The 26,290-nt window shown below is 43.1% G+C and overlaps 2 protein-coding genes across 5 annotated transcripts in view; one reads left to right on the top strand and one right to left on the bottom strand.

Moving 5' to 3' along the window:
• The first annotated feature begins 1,843 nt into the window (after positions 1 to 1,843).
• Positions 1,844 to 20,697, top strand: MPPE1 (metallophosphoesterase 1). Its single transcript, XM_083450191.1, has 10 exons — positions 1,844 to 2,051; positions 3,228 to 3,624; positions 5,594 to 5,702; positions 9,918 to 10,021; positions 12,003 to 12,083; positions 12,995 to 13,103; positions 16,150 to 16,221; positions 16,327 to 16,449; positions 17,284 to 17,424; positions 18,706 to 20,697. The coding sequence occupies exons 2-10, from the start codon at positions 3,344 to 3,346 to the stop codon at positions 18,886 to 18,888; spliced, it is 1,203 nt and encodes a 400-aa protein (XP_083306317.1). The 5' UTR covers positions 1,844 to 2,051; positions 3,228 to 3,343; the 3' UTR covers positions 18,889 to 20,697.
• Positions 20,698 to 21,418: 721 nt separating this feature from the next.
• The window catches only part of GNAL (G protein subunit alpha L), a 140,489-nt gene continuing 135,617 nt past the window's right edge, over positions 21,419 to 26,290 (bottom strand). For all 4 annotated transcript variants that reach the window (XM_083450164.1, XM_083450162.1, XM_083450163.1 and 1 more), the window contains exons 8-12: positions 25,966 to 26,024; positions 25,607 to 25,727; positions 25,123 to 25,253; positions 22,799 to 22,866; positions 21,419 to 22,332 (exon numbers count right to left, since the gene is read on the bottom strand). In XM_083450164.1, coding sequence (XP_083306290.1) covers positions 22,186 to 22,332; positions 22,799 to 22,866; positions 25,123 to 25,253; positions 25,607 to 25,727; positions 25,966 to 26,024 — 526 coding nt within the window. In that variant the 3' untranslated portion in view covers positions 21,419 to 22,185. The remainder of the gene's footprint in view (positions 22,333 to 22,798; positions 22,867 to 25,122; positions 25,254 to 25,606; positions 25,728 to 25,965; positions 26,025 to 26,290) is intronic.

The following is a 26,290-nucleotide window of genomic DNA, read 5'->3' as shown; positions in this document are numbered from 1 at the left end:
CTGGCAAAACTTGTAAAGTTAGTACTAAGTTTTCAAACCCTGCATGCAGGCTGCTAAGCAGAGTATAAACTTTAATATTTTCAGGAAAATTCACACCTAGAGATGAAAGTCTGTTGAAATACTCAGTCATCTGTGACGTGTGTTCAACCACACTATCCCCTGGCTTCAGTTTCAACTCATACAAAGCACGTATAATGTTCACCTTCTCTCCGGGCGTGGCTCTATGGTGAATTCGCCTAAGAGCTTCCCAAATTTCAAATGCAGACCTTAAATTTTCCACATGAGGTAATTGGGAATCGTCTATCGATACCATCAACATGTATCTAGCTTTAGTGTCCATTTTATCATGTTCCCTGTTCTGAGCATGTGCGGCAGCCTGTTGCTCTGCTGTGGCATCTGCTGCAACAGCCACAAACGGCTTTCGCCTCTGGACATAGTCAGCCCACACTTCTTTGGCTTCCAACCAGACTTGAGCCCTCTTAGACCACTGCACGTAATTAGCAGAGTTCAACTTTGTAAAGGGAACCTGGAAATTTTCCACTGCCATTCTTGGGGTCTGCTGCTACTCCCTCTGTGTGCCCTTGCTTCTCTTTCCCCTTGAGATTTGTTTTACTCACTTTTCAGACGCCTCCAGCCTCTCAGTTCCTTTAAGAGCTGGATTTATGACCAAGCCGGTCTTCTCTCATCCGAAAGCTGCTTTCACTTTCTCTGCACACAATACAGCTGTAGAAACGTAGAAGGATCCATAACCTAAGAGAGTCTGTGTACTGGTCCAGTAAGCGCTTCCGCTGCGCCACCAGCAACAGCTTTCTTTGCAGAGTATTAATTAAGTCCAGTGCAGAGATTCTTGTTGCAGTACAAGCTCCAAAGTCTCAGCAGCAAAAAAACGACACAGGGAAGCCTGTCTTTCCAAAGACAGGTTTATTGCAGAAAGATAACAGAAACACCTCCGGAGCTTTCACACATTTTGCTTCACGTCCAGCACGCCCCCAACAGGCAGAGAAAACAAACACTCTTTATATACTGAGCAACTTAACAACTTAACGAGCTTGACTACTTAAAGTGACATGACATTGCTAATTTGCCAGCGTCTTAGGTTTCACACCCTAACAGTATCCGCCCCGGAGCCGCGGCAAAGGTGTAAAAGAGCCACATGCGGCTCCGGAGCTGCGGGTTGCAGACCCCTGTTCTAAAGACTCTTCAAAGGTAGACCTGCTGCAATAAACCTGCTGGGGAAAGGAGTACTTCCCCATCCAAAACCAGTTGAATCCCTATTCCACAGTCTGTCTCACAATGAGCAGCTCTTAAATCTTGGTTAGAATAACCTTCTGTTAAGCCACATCTTGCCACCTCATCAGGCAGCAGATCCAAGATCAAGTGGTTTCAAAGGCTCACAAGTTAAGGCGCCTGGTTGGCTTCTCTAGGGAGGGCATTCTGTAACTGGGATGCCACTGCCCAAAAAAGCCTTTTCTCCAGTAGCTACCAGTCGCTTCGAGGGCCTCTGGCCTCTGAAGAGGCTACAAAGCTTACAAGCTCTTCATAGGCAGGAAAAACACAAAACAGAGAGGTGGGAGAAAGGAATGCTGTGTGTGCATGAACTAAGGAATAATGAAAAGGAATAAATTTGAACGAACTATTGTTTCCTCTTGCTAAGTTAATGAAACCAACCACCCCGCATCGCCCTTGCACGCCCTCCGCCTCAGCTGTGCCGGGACAGCTGCCCAGGATAACCATCTCTGAGCGAGCAGCAGCCGCCATGCTCCAGCCGAGAGCGACGCGGCGGCCAATCAAACTGCTGCCTCAGCGGCGCCAATGAGAGGCGCGCAAGGCTGGAGAACGAGGCGATTCAGGAAGCAAGGCATCCAATAGCAAGTGCTTCGGTCGCTTTCATGACCTCCGGAGTGGGAGCTCTTCGCCGTTCCACGGATGCCGCAGGAAGCGCCGCTCCAGACGTGCGGGGGACACGTGCAAAGCGGCGGGGAGTTTCTCCGTCCTCCGTCTTTGCACGCGGGGAGCCTCGCTCCGCTCCTGGCGGGAGTTTCCTCTCAGGGGTGAGTAGCAGCAGCTGCAGCAGCAGCACCTTGAAGCGGGTTGTTTATTGTGAGAGGAAAGAGGTTTGGCTTCCGCCTTCGGTAGTTTCCCCTTAGAAATGCCTCCTCTTCTGCAGGAGAAAATTATACAAGCCCGGCTTTATTCTGCCTCTTTGACCTTTTCCCAGATCTACCAAAAAGAAATATTATTGTGGGGGCTTTCCTTCCTCCTTGGCGGTAGGAGGGTCATTGTAATAGAGGCGGGCTCGTTTTATGATGCCGTTTACTCAGTACCTGGGAGATGCTTGCAAAGTAGTCGGGTGGTTCTTAAAAGCTGACAAAAATTGCAAGTCGCCTCGCTGATCCATTAGGTAAAATTAAACATCGTTATCTCTCTATTTCCATCCAAATACAGCCGATGTATAATGTCTTTGTTACGACCAACTAAAAACGGGTCACAACAGTAGCGAGCAAGCTTTTGAGTTGAGCAGAGCTCTTCGCTCTTGGAGGTTCCACACACAAAATGGCGAGCGAAAAGATGCATCATTCCATGGCTTTCACCTGAACTTTGCTGTTGCTTCGTGTTAGCTCGATTGTTACCAAAGGGGCTCACTGGGTGAACTGCAGAAATAAATATAAATTATTGGTATAATTGCAAACAGAAGCGTTTTCAAATTAAGGCAGGTAGCTGTGTTGGTCTGACACAGTCGAGGGAGAAAAAAAATATTGTCCAGTAGCACCTTGGAGACCAACTAAGTTTGTTCTCGGTATAAGCTTTTGTATGCCTGCACACTAATTTGTTTGCACACAAAAGCTTATACCCAGAACAAACTTAGTTGGTCTCCAAGGTGCTACTGGACAATTTTATTTATTTCAGAAGCGTTTTCATCACACGCAGGAACATCTTTGCTCTCCCCTGCAACGTTGCTCTGAAGAAAATTCTGGTGAACTCAAAGGCTTGCTTTGCTACTTGATGACGTGTTAGTTGGTCCTAAGGAATATATTATACTATTGTTGACTTAGAGTAATATTTATAGAAAGCTTTAGAAGGTATTATGCTACTTTAGTAATTCTTACACCAGTCCTGTAAATTAGATCACTTTTATCAACATTCTCACATTGTGTTTTGGAGCCTAGAGGAAGCAGCTTGGATCACTTACTGAATTCATAGTATTTATTATTTTCTCTCTTCTGCAGGATTCCTGTCTGGTGTGAAGAACAAAAATTGAAACACACATTTGGTTTGGTTTACTGGCCTCAATAGGTGGATATTGGTACCATCTGTGGGGAGAAAGACCTGCCTGTAGGCTGATATGGCACTTTTGCACTTTAGGATCCCGAACAGTTTTTTGGAGAAGAGAGGAGGCACTTTTGCACTGAAGCTTTTGTGTTTTACTCTTTCTGTGTTCGTTTTCTGTGAATTTTTTATTTATTACGTAGTTATAATTCAGTGTCACTGGCCGCAATTGAAAGTGAAAGCTCAGGCTCCAAGGGCTACTGAAAAGACTTCCAATTCTGTCTTGAAGGCTATGTTTTTATCAGATACTCATTTACTAGGTGAACTCAGTGGTCACTGGCTGGACAAGCTGAGAAGGTAAGAACTAAATATCAGTAACAGGCAGCAATTTATTGTAAAGATATATTTTCCAGTTGGCCTCTACATGCATGAAAACCAGGGTTATGAACCACTAAATACCTGTGACTTGTTGATTATTTACATGCTAAACCATTCATTCATATTTGAATATTACCAAAACTTTAGTATATATCTATTGAAAGAAGTGGATTTTTTTTTTTTTACAATTTGATGATCATAAGCTATTACTCATTGTTTGAATAAATCATTATTCTTAATATTTTCTGATTCACTGCATGTTGCTGTAACACACCAGAACCAAAATAACATAAAAAGCGCAGGTATTCTGAAATGGTTTTAATGAGTTTTATACTGCTATCAGAAGACTGTGTTAAATTTGAGAATCCAGAATTGTTCTTGTGGTAATATTTGAAGTAATACTCATTTTGCATTTCTTAGGCTCTGCAACCTTTTGGGGAGCGCAATGCAGACTGTAGCATGGGGTTAAGTTGAGCTGGTATAAAGCGTGCTAGATCCAAACTGTTCAAGAAGGAGCCATGGGTATTCTGGCTGAGCTGGCCTGAGGCTGGCAAAGGGGAAACAAGCCTTTAAAATAGAGTTTGACTTATACCTTTTTGCTGGCATAAGTTTCACTGGGTTGCCAGGACACATGACTGAACTCAACAGAGTTATAATTCAGCATAAGCCCCTTCTCCCCATTTTACCTCTCCTGGAATGGCACATGTTCTACTGGTTTCAGTTAGCCCTGTATTAGTTGGGATGAGGGAGTTATGCCACCATATTTCCAGCTGAACTGAGGTTGGGGTCTTATACTAGGGTAGTCTGGCTGAGCTGGGAACTTGCTGGCTGAGCCGAAGGTCTGCCACGTTCTAACTTGCTCATTCTGGCAAATCTAAGGTTAGGAGTGCACCCTAATTGAAACTATTTTTAATACAAGATGTGCTGTGATGTAATAATATTGAAGTCTTTCATCAGCCTATTTCTAAAGCTGCTTTATTTGGACTGGTAGTATAAACATTGATAAAAGAATGGAAATCCCCTTGGTAGCAAAAATAATTCAAAGTCTTACCAATTAAAATTGGTTCCCAACTGATGGAATGGTAATATCCTGACTATTGCTAGGCTAAAATATAGTCCTTAGAGTTCACACAAATAATTCATGTTCATTCACTGTGTTAGAGGAGGTAATGACTTGGTGTAGCCAGGCTTGATGGTTATTTGATCTCTTGGTGGCAAATTATGCACTTCCAGTATTCTACATCTCTCTGTGTGTAGGATAGCTTGGCTAAAGCAGTGGGTTTTTTTGCTATCAAGCTGACCAGATACCTTGTATGCTTCAGTCCAAGTAAAAAAGAAATTAAAAGTGCACAAATTGAAATTGCAAAATTTCATCCTCGTGAGTTTTAAAATAAATTATGCTGACACAAAGGTCAGAGGCAGATTTAGGGGTGAGGCACCTCAGGGGGAATGAGAGGTGGTGGTGATGGGAAATTTTAGCATCACACAGGGAACCACTGAAATGTGAGACCCCCATGGTCTGCCACTGCAAAGGTTCAGCCTCATGGTTAGAAAACTCAGTAGAAATGTGTGTAAAATAATCCATAATTAAACTTGCATCACTTGGAAATTACTTTTAGAAGCCGTTTGTTGTTGTTGTTGTTTACATAATGGAGTTATATATGAAACCCACTGACCACTAACCCGTACATATTTCTAGCTTTCATTCAGAAGCATCACAAAATCTATTACTTACAGTTATGCCCTGCAATACAACCACATCTCTTCAGACTTGTAGGATGAAGACTCATAATTAAAACATTTACCTTAGGAAAAACTCAGACTACAATACCCAACCAGTATAGTGGAGACAAAACAAAGCAAAGCAGGTCAACATGGCCAGATTGGTACAAGTGCTTATAATATTCACTTAAGTATATTGAACTGATATCCCTTTTTATTCTCTTAGGGAATGGCAGATGGAGAGAGCCTTCCAAACTGCTCTTTGGCTTCTGCAGCCAGAAATAGTCTTTATCCTGGGTGATATCTTTGATGAAGGGAAATGGAGTTCTTCCCGGGTTGGTATTGTGTGAAACATTAAAGTGTTCATGAAGCAAAATAGGATTTCATTGAAAGTGTTGTGCACAAAAGAATGAGACCGGGAAACTAATATAGTTTAAAGCTTAGTTGTTCAGTCATCTTTGCTAACCGGTATCCTGATCAGTAGCAATTAAGTTAAAGAACTTGGAAGTCATTGGGCCCTAAATTCTGCTTTACTAGGTAGCACATTGAACTATGTAGTTCCTACAGGCATATTTGACAAGTACCAGGCAGTTGCTTCAGTGCTTTTAGGAGAGTTCTGTTAACACAGATATGTTATCCTTTTTTTGCCAGCAGTTCCTAGTGCTTAATTTAAGATGAGGTGAGAGATGCATCAGTAATATGTAGGCATTCATCAGCTAGCAGTAAGCTACACATGGGATTGGTACAAAGATTTTCTGTCCATAGCAAAAACGAGTGAGGAAAACCTAGATTGAACATTGGAAACTTCTTACCCATAGGTCAAATTAGACCCACAGGGCCGTTTTAGCTAACTATGACCACCTGTGTGTCACATTTGGATTTGACCCACCAGATGAAAGTGCTTCCCCACTCCTGACCTAGATAGAGGCTATTTGAAAATGTATCTGCATAGGTTTTGTTGTTGTTTTTGCTATTGTCAAGTTAAAAGTAGGTGAATGTGCTGAGTAGATTATTTTTGTGTGTGTGTTAAAAGCTGAGGGTGGAATTAAACATTGTACTATTCCATCTATGCAAGTATTCCAGCTTGCCAGATGGAATGAAAGCCCCCTGCATTGTTCTGGGGGTTCCCCCCGCCAGCCCCAGGGCCAATTTTGTAATATTGGAAACCCTTGTGCAGGTCTTGTGAAAGGGGTCTTTAGGTGAATCCCACCTTGGATTTCCACTCAGCACATTATTTAGAATGCTGCAGCTGTAGGAATAATAATAATAATAATAATAATAATAATAATAATAATAATAATAATATTCTTCCCATCTGCCTGCATTGCCCTAGTCACTCTGGGCGGCTCTCAACAAAACATTAAAAACACAATAAAACATCAACCATTAAAATCTTCACTGAACAGGGCTGCCTTCAGATGTCTTCTAAAAGTCAAATAGTTGTTTATCTGTTTGACATCTGATGGGAGGGTGTTCCACAGGGTGGGCGCTGTAGTTTCACATGTTGCAGTGGAGGAACCACCAGAAGGCCCTCGGAGCTGGACCTCAGTGTCCGGGCTGGACAATGGAGGTGGAGATGCTTCTTCAGGTATACAGAGTATTGGTTTAGTGAGTCACATGACTGATTTAGCATGCACAGAGACTCTGAAAATCAATTTATGTTGACTTAAGCAGTTAAGGATTGTGAGAATCTATCCTTTGTCAATATTGACCAGGGCTATCGACTGTCTGGCTCCGAAGCGCCCTCTCTGATTGCATGGAGCCCGGAGAGCCCTGTGGTTTTCTTCGGAGCTGAGGGCGATTAAACAATCGCTGAGACAGCTAGAGCGTCGGTGGCAGAAAACTCACTCCGAATCTGACCGGACACAGGTTAGAGCTCAATGTCGAGCCTACCAAGTGGCGATAGCGATGGCGAAGAAGACTTTCTTCACCGCCTCTATTGCATCTGCAGAAAATAGTAGCAGGAGACTCTTTCAGGTGGTCCGCAATTTAATGGAACCACCTTTACCACCGGGGTCTTGTAAAGACCCCAAGATCTCCTGCAACGATTTTGCAAAGTTTTTTGCAGATAAAATCACTCATATTCAGAAGGAGCTAGACACCACCGTGGGAGCAGGGCTGGGGCGGGAGAGTGCTGGAGCCCTGTCTGGTCAAGTTGCATGGAATCAATTTCAATCCATTACTCCCGAGGATATGGACAGGCTGCTTGGACGCGTGAAACCAACCACCTCTCTCCTTGATCCTTGCCCATCCTGGCTAATAAAAGCAAGCCGGGAAGGGCTGGGCGATGGGCTCTGTGGGGTGGTGAATGCTTCCCTCTGTGAGGGAACATTCCCAGATCCGCTGAAAGAGGCAGTTATTAAACCGCTTCTTAAAAAACCATCTTTAGACCCGGCCAGTATGGCCAACTATTGCCCAGTCTCAAATCTTCCATTCTTGGGCAAGGTGATTGAGCGAGTGGTTGCTGAACAAGTCCAGGCACGCCTGGAAGAAGCGGACCATTTAGATCCCTTCCAATCGGGATTCAGGCCTCATCATGGGACTGAAACTGCCTAGGTTGTGCTGGTTGATGATCTCTGGCGAGCTAGGGACAAAGGTGAGAGTTGTTTCCTAGTTCTGCTGGATCTCTCAGCGGCCTTTGATACAATCGACCATAACATCCTTCTGGACCGTCTAGAGGGGCTGGGAGCTGGGGGCACTGTTATACAGTGGTTTCACTCCTTCCTCCTGGGCCGTGTTCAGAAAGTGGGGGGGGGGGAATGAGTGTTTAGACCCCTGGGCCCTCACTTGTGGGGTGCCTCAGGGTTCCGTCCTCTCCCCCATGCTTTTTAACATCTATATGAAGCCGCTGGGAGAGATCATCAGGGGTTTTGGACTGGGTGTCCATCAATATGCAGATGATACCCAGCTGTACCTCTCTTTCAAATCAGAAGGCGGTGAAGGTCCTGTGTGAGTGCCTGGAGGCGGTTGGAGGATGGATGGCGGCTAATGGATTGGATTTGAAGCCTGACAAGACAGAAGTACTGTTTTTGGGGGACAGGAGGCGGGCTGGTGTGGAAGACTCCCTGGTCCTGAATGGGGTAACTGTGCCCCTGAAGGACCAGGTGCGCAGCCTGGGAGTCATTTTGGACTCACAGCTGTCCATGGAGGCGCAGGTCAATTCTGTATCCAGGGCAGCTGTCTACCAACTCCACCTGGTACGCAGGCTGAGACCCTACCTGCCCGTGGACTGTCTCGCCAGAGTGGTGCATGCTCTAGTTATCTCCCGCCTGGACTACTGCAATGCGCTCTACGTGGGGCTACCTTTGAAGGTGACCCGGAAACTACAACTAACGCAGAATGTGGCAGCTAGACTGGTGACTGGGGGCGGGCGCCGAGACCACATAACACCGTTCTTGAAAGACCTACATTGGCTCCCATTATGTTTCCGAGCACAATTCAAAGTGCTGGTGTTGACCTTTAAAGCCCTAAACGGCCTCGGCCCAGTATACCTGAAGGAGCGTCTCCACCCCCATCGCTCAGCCCGGCCGCTGAGGTCCAGCGCCGAGGGCCTTCTGGCGGTTCCCTCATTGCAAGAAGCAAAGCTACAGGGAACCAGGCAGAGGGCCTTCTCGGTAGTGGCGCCCGCCCTGTGGAACGCCCTCCCATCAGATGTCAAAGCGATAAACAACTACCTGACATTCAGAAAACATCAGGGAAGTTTTTAATGTGTGATATTTTAGTGTATTTTTGGTTTCTGTGGAAGCCGCCCAGAGTGGCTGGGGAAACCCAGCCAGATGGGCGGGGTACAAATAATAAATTATTATTATTATTATTATTATTAGTGTCCAGTTAGTCAGTACCCTTATTAGTGCCCAAGTAGTCATAATCCTTACTCAGAGTCATGGAAAAAGAAATGTGATGCTATATTTTGATAGATATTACTGAGTTACTGATTTTTATTTTTTTTAAAATATAGGTGGGGTGGGGAGTCTCTGGCATTCAGGAAAAACAAGATGCTCTAGGCACTTCGTGGTCCAAGAGGCCATTTCCCCCAGGCCATGTTTCCCTGACCCTCACCTGGCATCAAATGATGGATGTAGGACAGGTGGAGATGCGGCTGCAAAAAGCAGGACTCAATTCTTCATGCATCGACTGATGTGTGGGGAGTTCAGTATTGCTTATGAATATTTCCATGGGCCAACTTTGACAGATGGGTGAGGTGGTCTGCCTGTCAAGCACATGACCTCAGATGATTGACATGTGGATGTTCCTGCCCATGTCAAAGTTGCCCTGCTGGGGTTGGGGAGAGAAAGATTTGCCCCAGTGTTCACATTACTTTGATTTATTTATGTGGGCTTAAATGCATTGTTGCAGGTCACTTATTTGCAGTATTAATGCTGAACAACCACAGTATGCTTTTAACCAGCTCATGGTAACAGTAATGACATATGGCTGTTACTGACAGTAGAAATATGGGGCAAACTGCAAGAACTAATGATAGTGATGAAATATTTAATAGTTATTTAAATTGGATTATATACAGTTAGAACCTTTACATTTTCCTGCAGGCCTGGTCAGATGATGTAAGACGCTATCAGAAAATGTTTAGGCATCCAGCCTCTGTTGAGCTAATTGCTATTGTTGGCAACCACGACATTGGCTTTCATTATGAGTGAGTAATTTTTTTTTAACAGCATGCAGTACTGAGATGGGAATTGTCAAAATGAGAAGAACATTCCATTATAAAACTAAGTGCTTTAAGATAGGTTTGAATCTATGGGGTGGGGGGGTGGGACATATTTCTTGGACGCATGCAAAATCATACTGAGTGTTGCTTTGTCCCTTCTTCTGCCTGTGCACATAGAGGGCTGGAGGAGTCTTGCTCCATATTCAGTGTTAAGATGCTTCAATCTGTTGGGAGCAAGAAGTGTGCCATGTACAGTGGTACCACGGGTTACAGACGCTTCAGGTTACGTGATTTCGGGTTGCACACCGCGCCGAACCCGGAAGTACCGGAACAGGTTACTTCTGGGTTTCGGCGCATGCGCAGAAGTGCTAAATCGTGCTATGCACAGAAGCGCCAAATTGCGACCCGCGCGTGCGCGCAGCCATGTCAGTGCTGGTTGCAAATGTGCCTCCCGCACGGATCAGGTTTGCAACCCGAGGTTCCACTGTAGTACTTTACACAACACTGAAGTCAAGTGTTAGATACATACCATTATATGCATCTGCTGTGGACTTAAGTTGTAGTATTGCAAATTTACTTTAAAAACGTTTTTGAGGGAAGCTTCGATCCACTGCCAGCTAATGCACCACTTCTTCTTTTAATGCACTTCTGAAGTGATGCTTCCTGTTTTGTTGTTCTGCAGCAGCTCCATTGCTGCAGGTTGACTATAAATGTGGAGCATTAGCCTGGTTGCTGGGTCAGTGGAGAAATGTTTTGCCCCTTTCAAGAATTCCCCAAATGTCAAAAAATTAAGGATAAGGGGAGTGGAAATGAGTGCAAAACCTTTTAACCCAGCTGTATTGTGGACATCAAGGCTTCACCTAGAGTGATAACCCCTTTTGCCTAAAAAGATTCTCTTTTCAGCATCAGATCCTGTGTTACTAGCTGATTGTGGTGCCAGGATTGCAGAACATTTGGTGTTGTTTCCACCCAGCTGTTCACACTCTCAGTTCATTGCCTGTTTTCTTTTGAGGACAGGTTTTAATATTGAGCTGTCTTTAACTGCCATATACTACAAACAGCTAGATCAGGAATGTATAGGTCCCCCCCCCCCGCTCCATAGAAGTGAATTTATTTACTTCAAGAAGGAAGTGATTTGAGCCCTGACGTGTCTGACATCCAGGAACTGGCAGATAAATGGAAGAATGCAACAGCAGGACCATGTGTATGAAAGTCTCTCAAAGGAAAAATGTGAGAAATGAAAAACAGAAAGCTGGTGAAAATAAATTGCTATGTTGGCCTCCAAAATACACAGGCGCAAAATGAAAACTAGTTCAAAAACAAAATCTTGTTAACATTAATGATGATTTTTGGAGAGTAGCAGTTGTGAGAATTGGGACGCGGGTGGCGCTTTGGGTAAAAGCCTCAGCGCCTAGGGCTTGCCGATCGAAAGGTCGGCGGTTCGAATCCCCGCGGCGGGGTGCACTCCCGTTGTTCGGTCCCAGCGCCTGCCAACCTAGCAGTTCGAAAGCACTTCCGGGTGCAAGTAGATAAATAGGGACCGCTTACTAGCGGGAAGGTAAACGGCGTTTCCGTGTGCGGCTCTGGCTCGCCAGAGCAGCGATGTCACACTGGACACGTGACCCGGAAGTGTCTCCGGACAGCGCTGGCCCCAGGCCTCTTTGAGTGAGATGGGCGCACAACCCTAGAGTCTGTCAAGATTGGCCCGTACGGGCAGGGGTACCTTTACCTTTACCTTTAGTTGTGAGAATTGTGTGAATTTTGAGGTGTTCAATGCTCATTGGAAAGTCAGCCCCACTCTTGTGAAGCACTTCTATAAAGGAACCGCGACGGATTGTAAACTAACATTTAGATGCACACATTACCTGACTGAAGCTTAATAGTTAGCTTTTTAAATTAAAGTTTCAGAAAAAAGATCAATATAACTTATTTTAAATTAAGTATATATTTTTTTAATTTCACACAGAATGACGGAATACAAGTTGCAACGTTTTTCAGAGGTTTTCAATTTCACTTCAGAAAAGCTGATAACTCGGAAAGGGATAAAGTGAGTCTTTTTTGTTTTGTTTTGTTCACTTGCACCTTAAATATTTATTTACATTTCGTATCTGCCATTGCCAGGAAGCTATCAGTTTTAACTTTGTGTGGGGTGTAAATTCATGAAATGGTTGAAGACACTTGTCCAAGTTGGTCTGCAGCATTTGTATCGTAAGTACATATTTAGGCTTCAGTCTTGCACATCAACCTAGGAATGAGTCCTCTTGTGCACTGTTATGTTCAAAAATATCATGCATATTAATATAGAGGACGGTAATGGAACTTAAAACAATATCAGTTTTGTTTTGGGCTAAGGGATCAAAGAATCATCCATAAGGAGAAGGTTGCAGTTTCAGTTTTCAATTGGTTGGAGGTCCACACTGGTGAATAAGCATGTGCACACATAGCTCACTCCCCTTTGCATTTTCTCCCTTTCCCACACATTCATGTCTTCCATCTTTCACCAGCTTGGTTGGCACCTATCCCAAGTAAAGAAGCAATCACTAAAAAGGGGAAGGAATGTGACGTTCCACCTTTTCCACAGTGAATGCATTTTTCCTAGGTGTGATTCCCATCTTACGTGCAGCGTGTCCTTCCTTGTATCTTTAGAAATCCTGCACCTGCCTGATGTGACCCATGGAGATAAGATTGGGGCCACATGGTTGCAAGGAATGAGATGGAAAGGTGAAGAACCTCTGATTTGGCCCAGGGTTGCCAACTCCTGTTGTAAGCGTATAAAATGATGTAGAATACTACGCCTTTTGGATCGTCAAAGTGGCTGAATTTAGGGCAATGGTTTGAGAAAACACTGCACTGCAGGATGTCTACCTTGTTGAGTTTTCCTGATTTTGAGCATGGAGCTGCTTCTTACTGCAGACATACTGCACATCAATGTCATTATTTCTTCTCTTGTATTTGTAGCTTTGTTATGGTGAACAGTGTTGCTCTTGAGGGGGATGGCTGCATCATCTGTAGAACAGCAGAAGCAAAGCTTGCAGAACTCTCCCATCAACTCAACTGTTCACTGCAGGTAAGGATAGAATTACCTCACTGGGAAGCTTCAAAATAATCTTTCTAAACTGGCTTCTGTTTGTGATTTCTTGGCATACATTGTTTTTGCATACATTATTTTTATGTGTGACTTTTATTACCAAGAAGTTCAGTTGCTCTAATGTGTGCATGGAGTTCTTGCACTCTCCGCCTTATCACTTTATATAAGGATGTGCTGTTTCTCTTAATGCTTGGAAACCTGCTTCCTAATAATAATAATAATAATATAATAATAATAATAATAATAATAATAAATTATTTCTACCCCGCCCATCTGGCTGGGTTTCCCCAGCCACTCTGGGCAGCTTTCAACAGAACATTAAAAACAGAATAAAATTTCAAACATTAAAAACTTCCCTGAACAGGGCTGCCTTCAGATGTCTTCTAAAAGTCAGATAGTTATTTATTTCCTTGACATCTGATGGGAGGGCGTTCCACAGGGTGGGCACCACTACTGAGAAGGCCCTCTGCCTTGTTCCCTTTAATCTCACTTCTTGCAGTGACGGAACCACCAGAAGGCCCTCGGCGCTCGACCTCAGTGTCTGGGCTGAGCGATGGGGGTGGAGACGCTCCTTCAGGTATACTGAGCCGAGGCCGTTTAGGTCTTTAAAGGTCAGCACCAACACTTTGAATTGTGCTCAGAAACGTACTGGGAGCCAACGTAGGTCTTTCAGGACTGGTGTTATATGGTTTTGGTGGCCACTCCCAGTCCCCTGTCTAGCTGCCGCATTCAGGATTAATTGCAGTTTCCGAGTCACCTTCAAAAGTAGCCCCACGCAGAGCGCATTGCAATAGTCCAAGCGGGAGATAACTAGAGCATGCACCACTCTGGCGAGACAGTCTGCAGGCAGGTAGGGTCTCAGCCTGCGTACCAGATGGAGCCGGTAGACAGCTGCCCTGGACACAGAATTGACCTGTACCTCCATGGACAGCTGTGAGTCCAAAATGACTCCCAGGCTACGCACCTGCTCCTTCAGGGGCACAGTTGCCCCATTTAGAACCAAGGAGTCCCCCACCCATAGTACTTCTGTCTTGTCAGTATTCAACCTCAATCTGTTAGCCGCCATCCATCCTCCAACCGCCTCCAGACACTCACACAGGACCTTCACCGCCTTCACTGGTTCTGATTTAAAAGAGAGGTAGAGCTGGGTATCATCTGCATACTGATGAACACCCAGCCCAAACCCCCTGACGATCTCTCCCATTGGCTTCATACAGATATTAAAAAGCATGGGGGAGAGGACGGAGCCGTGAGGCACCCCACAAGTGAGAGCCCAGGGGTCTGAACACTCATCCCCCAACACCGCTTTCTGGACACAGCCCAGGAGAAAGGAGTGGAAGCACTGTATAACAGTGCCCCCAGCTTCTCTAGACAATCCAGAAGGATATCATGATCGATGGTATCAAAGGCCACTGAGTGATCCAGTAGAACTGGGAAACAACTCTCACCTTTGTCCCTAGCCCGCCAGAGATCATCAACCAGCACGACCAAGGCAGTTTCAGCCCCATGATGAGGCCAGAATCCAGATTGGAAGGGATCCAAATGGTCCGCATCCTCCAGGCATGCCTGAAGTTGTTCAGCAGCCACCCTCCATTAAAATGAATATAAAAACATTTATGGGTGAAGTATCTGCATGGCATTAGAAGAGCCAGCATCCCGTCACTGAATTAGGGCATGTGAAAATAGTGATTGTTGCAAAGGTAATTGTGTCTGGCTTGGGCACTGAACAGTTACGCTGCTTCAGCTTTCATTACCTCCACTCTCTTCCACCTCTGGGTGATAGTATTTGTTATTAAATTCCATCATACCCTTTCTCAGAGGAACGTAGTGCTAAGCCAGTACTTGAAATCATTATGGACTGGATGAAGGCCAGTAAACTGAAGCTCATCTCAGATAAGATGGAGATGCTGTTGGAGGATGCTTGACCATAAGAGTGCCATCCTGTTCTGCATGGGGTAACACTCACCGAGAAGGACCAGGTTTGTAGTTGGAGACTACTCATCACTAGAGGTTCAAGTGGCTTCTGTGGTATTCCCTGCTTCCACAAGCTTAGGTTGGTGCACCAACATTGATCTTCCATGCTTACAGATAACTGACCAGTTTTCCATTCCCTGATAATTACTAGATTAGATTACAGTGGTACCTTGGGTTACATATGCTTCAGGTTACAGACTTCGCTAACCCAGGAATAGTACCTTGGGTTAAGAACTTTGCTTCAGGATGAGAACAGAAATCGTGCTCCAGCGGCGTGGCGGCAGTGGGAGGCCCCATTAGCTAAAGTGGTGCTTCAGGTTAAGAACAGTTTCAGGTTAAGAACAGAGATCCAGAACTAATTAAGTACGTAACCCAAGGTACCACTGTACTGCAATTTGCTGTGTGCAGGATTTATTTTGAAAATTGAAGTTAGTACAAAAATTAGGCTGGCAGATTACTAACTGGGATCATATTCCACTGTTCTAAGTGTGACCCGGGTTGGCGTTTTGGGGCACAATTCTAAGTGGTGGTGATTATATGAAGTGAGGTGACTGGAGAAAGGGCCTTCTAAGTTGTAGCACCATTTGTGCAATGCCATCTTCAGTGAGGCTCACTGGCTGGCAAATCTGATGTATTTTCAGCAGACCAATTTGCTTGGTCTTTTTAACAGTAAACTAGTTGCAGACTTTGTATTTCTTGTTGAACCTTAGGCTGTTTTAACTGCCGCTTTCTGCTATTTGCCACCCAATTGTAGTTGTGTGTGTGTTGTTATTCTGTCGTTGTCCACTTCCAGGGTGGAAGTTAGGGTTTTGTTCAAGTAGCCATTTTTCTATCTATCTCGTGATACATCCGCTGTCTCCACACTGTGTCAGCAGTACTTTGTACATGGTAGGCACATCTTGTATTAGAGTTTCTAGACAGGGAGTTGTCTTTCCATAGACTGGACCTACTAATTTCTCAGGATTTTTCCTGAAAACAGCCTCCTTCTATTTGCTCCTCTATCGTGTAATACAGGAGTGTGTACAAACACTTGCTTGGTTTTTGTTGACAGGAACAAAGTCAGTCCAGAAAAAGGTGCAGCGATGTAGACAAGCTCCCACCTTCAGCTCCAATTCTATTACAGGTGTGTTTGTGTTGGGAAATGGGTCATCTTTGCACTTTTATTTAGCATAAATGCATTATGGTCTTGTTAATGTGCTGTTTGCTTCTTGGTTTTAATCCCTTTCAGCATTATCCTCTTTATCGAAGAAGTGACGCAAAATGTACAGGAGAAGATTCTGCTCCTTTGGATAAAAAGAATTACATCTTTAAAGAGAAGTATGACGTGGTTTCAAAAGAAGCTTCTCAAAAGGTATGTTGAATGTGTTCTATCTTTGTCAAGATGTGTACCAGCTGCCCTGAAAGGCTGGCCTATTTCGTTGGCAAATTGCAATTTTATTATTATTAACGTCATGTGTATCAGTGAACAGGGCACTTGGATAGTCAAAGAATCTTAAGAATGGCATGTTTCTTATTTATTCTCTCCCACTCCCGTCATGCACTGCTTGATCCATTCTTAGTTTCATTGATTTCTGAGCTATTCTTGTAACAATAGTGTTTGTAACAGCGGCTTTTTACTACCATCAAAATAAAACTGTTTTTCCTTGTCTAATGGCATTCCTATTTCTGGTCATAAACGAGCATACTCAAATAAGGCTACTAGAAATATAATGCAGCTTCTGCACAGTATGCACAGAAACGAGTCAGTCAGGAAGGTTGCATGAGTCTGCTCTTGAGTCAGGCTGTGCATTTGGTGCATTCATGAAGATGTTTTGCTCCTTAACCAGTTTGTGCTCTGGAGCTGAGGTGCAGAGAAAGGCTGGGCAGGTAGTCTGTAGTGGCTGCCAGGCTGCTGCAACTGCATGCTGGTTACTAGGCCTTGCCTAGTGAACCAAGAACCCAGGGTAAGAGCAGACCTCCTTCCTCCACCTCCCCTACTCCAAGCTGTGCTTCTATATGTGTGATCATCCCCTGCACTATTTGAGAGCATCTTACTTGCATGTGTGGGTGAAAACTTGTACTAGCATTGACTTAAAGAAATGAAGGGGAAACTTGAAAGCAAAGTAAAAACATATCAAGCTGTGTGGCACTTTTCTTTTTCTTAAGTCAGACATTTTTAAATGCCAACATTGTTTTACTCTCATAGCTGTTATGGTGGTTTCATCCTCGGCTCATTTTGAGTGGTCACACCCACAGTGCCTGTGAAGTGTTGCATAATGGGAAAACCCCAGAAATCAGTATTCCATCATTCAGTTGGAGGAACAGAAACAATCCTAGTTTCATAATGGTAAGTTTAAATAGTTTTTATTTTGTCAGATAATTTTTCATAATATAAATCAACATAGCAATCAGCTATTTTCTCAGACTGATGCTACCTGTAAAAAAGCAAAACAAAACAGCTCCTCCCATCCTCTCCAAAAGTACACTTAAGTTGAATACAAAGCACCCACTTTATAAAGCACATACTTGCGTAGCCATCCTGCTTGTATAGTGCAAAGTATTTTTTTTTGTAGGTTTTACAAACATGTCTACATACAAGCTATATTTAGTATGTTTCTATAAAGAGGATGCAGTGTAAACAATTTGACTGCAACAATCATCAGTAGTCTGCAACAAACAGTATTAAGACTTGTTTTTGCTTAGCTGATTTATCCACAGGACCAAATCTTTTTTGCATGGTTCTTCTGTCTTTCAAAAGTGCAAACTTACTATCTCATAGGGCAGCAAAATTCTATCAGATGAACCTAATTCACAGTTTGCTTACTTTGGGTATCCTAGATTACAACTCTAAATAGATTAACCTGAAGCACAAAAAGTTTCCCAGTTCTAAAACACATTTAAATATTTGTTCTTTTCAAAAACCAGTTCTGTGCTAAGTTTACTTTTTCAGCCTCTTGCGCATGGGGGAAAGCAAATTGGTTATAATTTTTAGTTCATAGATGAAAGTTATTCCTCACTCAGTAAGTAACACAGTTGTACTTGAAAAGCATGTTGTCTCCCTAATTTTGTTTAGAGTGTTTACTTACCAGATAATCCAGTTTACTTCAGAATATCATGTTTTCAGCAGTTTGAGGAGTAGATGGTGTCTGACTGTTGGCCTAGATTACCTGCAGACCAGTGATCCCTCCCCCAACACTCCAAGTATTATTAATCTGGCTTTATCTCGTATGCTTTGTCACCCCACATACTTAATGGCCACCATCCAACACAATTAAGCACCTTTAGCCTGCAATCCTACATAGTTATGTGGAAGTCATTCCCCAGGTCAGGGCCAGTAGGTGCTATGCGGTCTGAGTAGCTGCCCAGCCAAATAGCAGCTGCTGTGTTCTTTACTGAAGAAAAAAAATATTTCAAATGGCACAAAATAGTCTCAAGGCAGCTCAGTGCTTAACAAATGGAATATCTAACATAGGTTTTAAAGCTGTCTGCATCTCTTATCCACAGGACAGTTGAGAGCACTGATGCTATGAGAGAAACTGAACTCTACCGTTAGTATAATTGTAAAGCATACAGGCTCCCAACCACTTGCCCCATGTCTTATAAAATGCTGTTTTCCTTTCTTTCTCAGGGCAGTATAACACCAACCGACTTCTCTCTCTATAAGTGCTTTCTTCCATTCGAGAACACAGTTCTTACTATCTACTGTGCAGCAGGAGCTGTGCTTTTGGTCCTCGTACTAGCTCACTTTCACCCTCTCGTTACCCCTTTTCATTTTGTTCAGCGTTTAATCACTAAATATAAAGCAGTATGAAGAGTCAGACACTTGTAATCGGTCACTGACACACCAAAGCTAAAGAACAGTCCATCAGACTACATTCATGCCAGCAAATGCGTACTTGAATTGCTAGCCCAAAGGCAGGTTGCCTTTACATACAGAAAGTCCTATACAGTTGATATGACTTATACTACAGGGTAAGTTAACTGAATGCTTCATGCTGTACAAAAATATTGTATTCTACAATCAAATGAATCATTTTCTTGCTAAAGTTTTTGTATCAAATATGTATATTAAAAGTTTGTAACTGTACACTATAAGTCCTACAAGCCTCCTCTTGTGTCTGCACTAGGGTCCTATGCTGCTTAGAGGCTCAGTCTTTCTAATTGGAAATAATTTTAAAGTGTTATTGCTGCGAGACCATCTGGTGTGGTACTTCTTTTCCTTGATGTAGAGTTATTTTACAATAAGATATTACAAAAAAGGGCTATTGGGAGAAGTAGCTTACTGGCCTCAGAGAAGTCTCCTTGTTCTAGGTTAGATGTAGTTTTCGATGGCAGTCATGTGCCAGTCATCAAAATCCTTGCCTAACAGGCTTGCAGAGAATTGGCTAACCAGGCAGAAAATTGAGGACAAACCTCTTAGATCTGTAGATGTATTATGTATCCCACTGGCACGTGCTATGATGTCTGGCTGAAATTAATCTCTGGAATAGAAGGCAAGCGGCTCCTTTCTCTTCCCACCCCCATATTTTTATATATAGGCCTAGTGCGTCATTGCAATAAACCATAGCAAATGATTTACAGTAAATGCAGAAATTTCTCCTCTAGCATGAATGGGAGCAACAAACCACAATCCCCTGCGTAAACTTGAGGATTGTTGTTTATTTTACTCCCAAACCACAGAGGGAAGTCAAGGTTTATTTCTTGGCTTACCAACTGTGGTCTGTTCATAGTGAAACAAACCACAATCCTCAAGTCCACATGTTACACTAAGCCAGGACTGTGATTTGTTTCTCCTACTCACTTTGTGGCAGGAGCCATCTTTATGTTACAGGTAAGCTATTAACTATGGTTTACCATGATGGGCAAATGCAGTAAGAGTGAAAGGCCTGATGCTTGGTATTAGTGATGCACTTTATGGGAAATGGTGTTGTCAGAATCTTGTATTTTGATCCTAAACACTTGTGTCTTTCTAACGTTTTGGAAACATGCATGGTTAGCATTATTGAAAAATCATTAAAATATATCCAACTAGCAGTTTCAGAGTGGAACTAAAGTGTTGAAAAGGGTCTTAGAAAATACAGTACCTAGAAAGATTACTAATGTGACCCCTCTGCAGAGTTACAACCACAACATGTCTGCCCAGTTGTCAGGGAAAAACGGCTGGGCTTACATAAACAACAAACATGCTATCCTCCTTTAAGAATTGATTCACATTGGGTGGTTGAAAATATTTCAAAGAGTAATTTGCCTTTAAATTTAAAGCAAAGGATGAAGATAATCCAAGAGATACATAATCTATGAAGGTATGTAGGCTAACACTTCTAAATTTTGTTATTGCAATTACAAATTTTAAACGCTTGTACAGGTTACCTTGGACACAGGAAACTATGTACTCCGACATAACACCTATGTATAAAATATAAAAGCAGTGTTATAGTACTGAGAAGGACATGCCTTATTGCTACTGCAATTCTTGCTTTTATATTATACTGTACCACAACTTATTTTGTGAATGTCATTTGCATAAATTATTCAAGTTTGAGAAATATCCACACATTGTGATTCTACAATATTTAAAATAAAACCATTTTCTAAGGTCTCTTTATTAAGAGAAATAAAATTGTCATCTTGTAATTCTCTTAGGCCAGACACAAGGGTTAAACCTTTTCTTCTTTCTTCCAATTTGCACAATGAAAGCGGCTGTTGCAACAGAGATTGAAGAGCCTTTATCTAATGGTGCTTCTACACATTCACAATCTGCAATTGTGAAATTGGCTATGAATGACCAAAGAATTACTGAACATAGGTTTTTTTTAAAGGTAAAACAAAATCCTTGGTTTCCATGAAAACACCAGGTTGCAATTTGGACACTTGAATCAATTTCAGTGTTTTAAAGCTAAGACTGAGAAAGGCATATTTGCTGCAACATCTGGTGGCAGTAATAACTTACTTTCAAAGGTATATGACTAAAATTTGCATAATTTATATTTTTTTATACTAAAGAGCATTTCTTTTTATATAAACCAGAAAACCCTAAACTCTACAGAGAAGTTTTTTACCTTCAGTCACTGCTGCAGGTAAAGTTGACATCAAGCTGTACAGCGCAATCAAAAACATACTTACATCTTAGCTCGTTTTACAGGTACAGCCATAATCAAGGCACAAAGATCTTCTACAAGTATTTATCTTCAATAAAATTGTACAAAATAATATTACACTTTACAGTCTGTACAATATAATAATAAACCAGCAGTAAAACAAAAATAATATATATATTATATATATATTGGTTTCGTAGATTTTCACGGGTACAGGAATGCAGGTTTTGGTGTCCTCGGGAGAAGACTGTTGTCCAAAAATGATCTAAAGTAGTTGGATCATTTGTGGACAGAAGAAACAAAAGTGAGGGTGAATTTTCTGCCTAGATGCAAGTAGTCTGAAAAAGTAGCTCTGAATTCAAATGCCTGAGGTGTGTAGAGACTCTTGGCTCCAAACCTCCAGAAAAATTGCTCATCTTCCCTGTGCCTCACTATCTAGTCTATTTCCTGTGCCAATAATGGCTTAGAAGAGGAGGTCACCTTTGTCAGCTGACCTGCAACTCAGTTATGTTAAAAACTGTGACTAATATTGTGGTGCTGCTACATCACGCGTGTATATATCCTCAACAGTATTTCACAACCCTAAAACAAAGTGCATTATTCTCCCCCACCCAATCTATCAAGTACTCTTCAGCGTCACGGTAGAAAGGAAACCCATGCACACTGCAAGTATGACATGGTGTCGCCCAACTAGCAGATACCAGCTTGAACAAACCTGCTGGGGGGAAAAAACAACTAGCAGGCTATGTCCAATTAAAAACAAAACAAAAATGCAACCAAACCTAAGGAAACAGAGGTAGCCAAAGGCCTTAGTGGAATGACACAGAAGTGGCATATAAAAATAAAGCACACACATCGTCCCATAAAGCATGAACTGGGTTGAAAGGCTAATCAAAGTAAACAAACTGAGGAGGCAGACGTGTATCTATATAGCATCTCCCTCTTACTTCACATGAAGAAGTCGGAAAAAAAGATGATGTTTAAAACCACAGGCTCCATGGTGTTCTCAATTACAATAGTTCATACTGCCGAAGGTGCATTCTCTGAATGATGTCTCTACAGTCGTTGAACACTCTGCGGATGTTTTCTGTGTCAACTGCACATGTAAAGTGGGGGTAGCAGTAATGCTTTCCATCTCCAGTCGCCGTGCTTATTCTCTGCAGGGGGAAGAAAACCAATACAGAGTCAAGGCTTGAAAGGCACAAACTGTACCTGCCATTGGACAGCTATCAACACAACAAAGTGCTGCTTTGAGAAGTGAAAGGCAGACCTGGAAATGGCAAAGTGTGTGTGCGTGTCCAATCTAAAACCAGAGGGTTATAGGCATTAATCTTAGTTATCTGGTTCACACAAATGGGCTGGAGGTGAAAGGCAAGCCATTCTAAAAGGAATACCAGATAGAAGACAAAATAATTCTACGTAGCTAGACAAGTGACCAGGCATTTTTTCCTGATTTATAAAACGGGGACATTGTTGATTAATATTTAAATAACAGCTGGATTTCAAGATGTTACACATTTTCTATAACGTTCAAAGATTTATACTAAAACTCCTTTCTGGTCAAATGAGTTTATCGATAGTAAATTAACACAGCCAGTCAATGTTTTTTAAAGTGTCACTTACTAAAAATTCATCCCGGATAAAAAACTTTGCTCTTGTAACTTTGGGGTCTTCTCCTGCATCTGGCGTTGCTGTTAGGAACATTAAATAAGTAAGTAGTAATGACATGTAGATATAAAAAAAGAAAAGCATGGTTAAGGCAGATTAGATAAGCATGGGCAATTTACTGCCTTTTATGTATCAGTACAATTTTATGGCTAATACTGTCAAATGTAAGAACGTTTATTAACTTAAATAAAACTAACCTCATTTCACACACTTAATCCCCAGAACTCCCTGAACAAGCGACATTCCTTGCAATAGTAACATTTAGGTACATCATTATCTACAACTTATACTTTCATCATTGTAATATACATCAGCTAAAATATTCCCATGTGGGCAAATGCTCTCTTGATTACTGTCTAACCAGTGGTGACTGGCGGTCATTGGGCCATTAGGGCATAATGCAGGGAGGCCAACAGTAGGTGGAACCAGAGCCAAGGGCAGGTAGAGACCTTTGTATTGGTTTAAGTTCTATAAGGGCAAAACTGAGTCTGGAGGAGGAGGAGGAAGCAGGCAGCCTTTAGGGTAGTTGTGAACAGGGTAGGAGGGCTAGGCATCAAGGTAGGTTTGGTGGGGAAGTGCCCTAACACGACGCAATACGGAGAGGCGTTGGAAGAAAGGAATTGTTCAACAAAGCAACAGTTGTCTGAGATAGGAAGAATAATACACAGAACACACTAACATTTAAACAAGATAAGAGGATTTGCTCTCAGGCTATCTACATTTTGGTTATGGCAATGAAACCTTCATACATGATTCTCATCTGGTGTAGTCACATGGAATGCTCAGTAGTTCAAGGAGCTAAGCAGTTTTCAGTCTAGCTGCTCTTGAGTATTTGTTACTTTGGTGGAGTTTGGGAAAAGAATCTGGAAATTAAGAAACCCAAAGGGCAGGAAGTCCAGAAGCAAGAAGGCTAATGAAAGAGTGAAAAGCAGGCAAGGGACTGAGAAAGATAAATATGAACAAAAATTACCGTATTTTTCTTCCCATAGGGCGCACCGGCCCATAGGACGCACCTAGTTTTTTTTGGGGGGGGGAATAAAGGGGGGGAAATTATTCCTCCCCCAGGCGCGGGGCTGGGGATGCCCGAGCTTCCCTCGACCCCAGCCCCCAGAACAGGCTGTTATCTGCAAGCCTAGGGTGCCCGGCGGGAAGTCGCGCTGGTCTCCCCAGGCTTGCGGATATCTGTCCCCCGAGCTTGTGAGGCTGGCAGCCTCCAAACCAGGTCGGGGAACAGCGGGATGGCGGCGCTGCGCCTCCCCGCTGTCCCCCGAGCTTGTGGGGCTGCCCGATATCGGCACGAAGCCTGGGGCGGCTGTGCAGCGCGCCCCAGGCTTTGGAATGCAGGCTGCTATCCGCAAGCCTTGGGAGCCCGACGGGAACTCACGCGGAGCTCCCAAGGCTTGCGGATAGCTTCCTGAAGCCTGGAGAGCGAGAGGGGTTGGTGCACAAGGCACCACAAGGGCAGGGATCTACAAATCTGACCTTGGTAGTCAGCCAAAATTTGTGCCTGCCAGTGGCCCCACCCCACCCCTGAAGGAGGTGCTGGGTCTTGTTTCTGATATCGTACTGACCTTCATTGACCTGCAGAGGCATTCTGAAATGTGGGGACATGGGAAGCTACTATTTGCCCATGTCAGTATTGTCTTCGTTGGCAGGCAGCAGTTATCCAATGCTTCAGATGGGAGTTTTTCTAGTCCTACCTTGAGATATTAGTGATTGAATCTGGAACCTTTGGCACTACAGAACTATGGCCCTCTGAAACTGCATGCAAAATTAGGGAAGAACTACCTTTCTGAGCTCTTCAACTTTGGGAAGAGGAAGGGGTTTGCCAAAAAGGTTGTCTGAGGAAGCTGTTAATTGCTTCTGTCATGACCATGTCAGAGCTGCAGAGGGGACTGGCGTATCTTGTCAGATCTTCTGCTCAGACCTGCTGCGGCAGAAGTAGTGGATGCTACTGAGATCCCACCAATCCTGAGGATGGTTTGCAGCTCAGCCCAATTGCTGGACGTTTTCACCACTCTTTCCTCCTTCCCTGCTGGTTTTCCTCTCTTAGGTGACTGCCAAGCAAGGCCACACTTCCATCTGAACTAACCAGCCTATTGGTTGTCTAAAGGTTTATTAGTGTTACTTGGAACAAAATATATCTTAACTTCTGCGTTGATATATTTACTTTGATATATATGATATTTAAGGAATTTATGCATGACCTTAAAGGAAACCAAAGATTACTATGATTCTATACCCTAGCTACTTAATCACAATGCAGATAAGAAACTCACCATCTTCAGGTACAGTGTAACGTGTGAATTCAGGAAAATAATCTTCAATTTTAGACTTCCCTGCCAAGACTTTTTCAGCCAGCATATCTTGTTTATTCAAAAACAAAATGATAGAAATTGTCCGTAACCACCTGCAAAGACCCACATGTTAGAATAATCTCATACAAAACATCATTCAGTGTCCTAATTTCCAACAGCAGCCAGCCAGTTGCTTCTGGCGACACAGAAGCATGGCAAGAAAGCTTGGAAGCAGGGGGGCCGACTTGACCCCTATTGAGGGGGCCTGGCATCATGTGATGCGTCCTGCCCCCGCCTGCTGCACCAGTGCTCACCCAGTGGTGGTAGGGGATGGGGAGCACAGAAAGTGATCTTCACTCTCTGCATATCCCATCCCAGCCTGGTGGCAGCAGAGGATGGAGAGCTAGAAATGCTATATACTATTCCCCCCTCCCAATATAGTTGCTCTGTTGTATGGGAATTTTACCTGTTGTTCCAGATACTTTTGAAGAGGTCCAGGGACTCCCGTAATCTGTTTGTGTTGTTGTCTTCCCTTATGACCATGTTGTAGCTGCTACAGGCCACGACAAAGATAATAGCTGTGACATCTAGAGGAGAACAGAACACCCAGAGAATAAGATTTTTACTGTGTTGCGTTCATTGCCACAGTAAATAAACATGTTTTATGATGGTATTTATGTAAATGCAATCTAGGATATACAGACAAAATGGTAAATATTTCTGAAGGTTTAGAAACTCAGATCAATCTAAATTATGTACACTTACAGCATAAAATAAGGGAGCTGGAAACATTCTTAGAACACATAATGTGAATATATTGCTTACCGTTAAAACACTGGATCCATTTTCTTCTTTCATCTCTCTGACCACCTACATCAAACATGCTGTTGAAAAGCCAGAGGGTGTTACGTTTTGGCATGCACAAGGAAAGTTACACTTTGCATGCTATGTTGTTAAACTTCCAAATGAAATGGCAGTATTTATTGCATGAAAAAAGGGACATTCCCTCAGCTTCCCGAAAATGTTTTATTTATATACTAACAGACAGTTGGTGAAACACAGATCAGTTGTGAAAAGGGGGGGGGGGGGGTCTGGCTGAGAGTGCAAATTTACAAACATGTCTCAAAGGCAAAATGCAACAAGAAAGTGG

Source organism: Podarcis tiliguerta (assembly GCF_965153285.1).
Source record: "Podarcis tiliguerta genome assembly, chromosome: 7".
Taxonomy (NCBI): domain Eukaryota; kingdom Metazoa; phylum Chordata; class Lepidosauria; order Squamata; family Lacertidae; genus Podarcis; species Podarcis tiliguerta.
The sequence above is the reverse complement of the archived record's forward strand: the minus strand, read 5'-3'. Positions and strand labels throughout refer to the sequence as shown.

Bases quoted from the DNA above. Each gene is read 5' to 3' on its own strand.
- MPPE1 (XM_083450191.1), top strand. From the start codon at position 3,344: ATGGCACTTTTGCACTTTAGGATCCCGAACAGTTTTTTGGAGAAGAGA. The intron at 10,022-12,002 runs GTGAGTAATTTT...AATTTCACACAG, and splicing joins GACATTGGCTTTCATTATGA to AATGACGGAATACAAGTTGC. The intron at 16,450-17,283 runs GTATGTTGAATG...TTACTCTCATAG, and splicing joins CAAAAGAAGCTTCTCAAAAG to CTGTTATGGTGGTTTCATCC.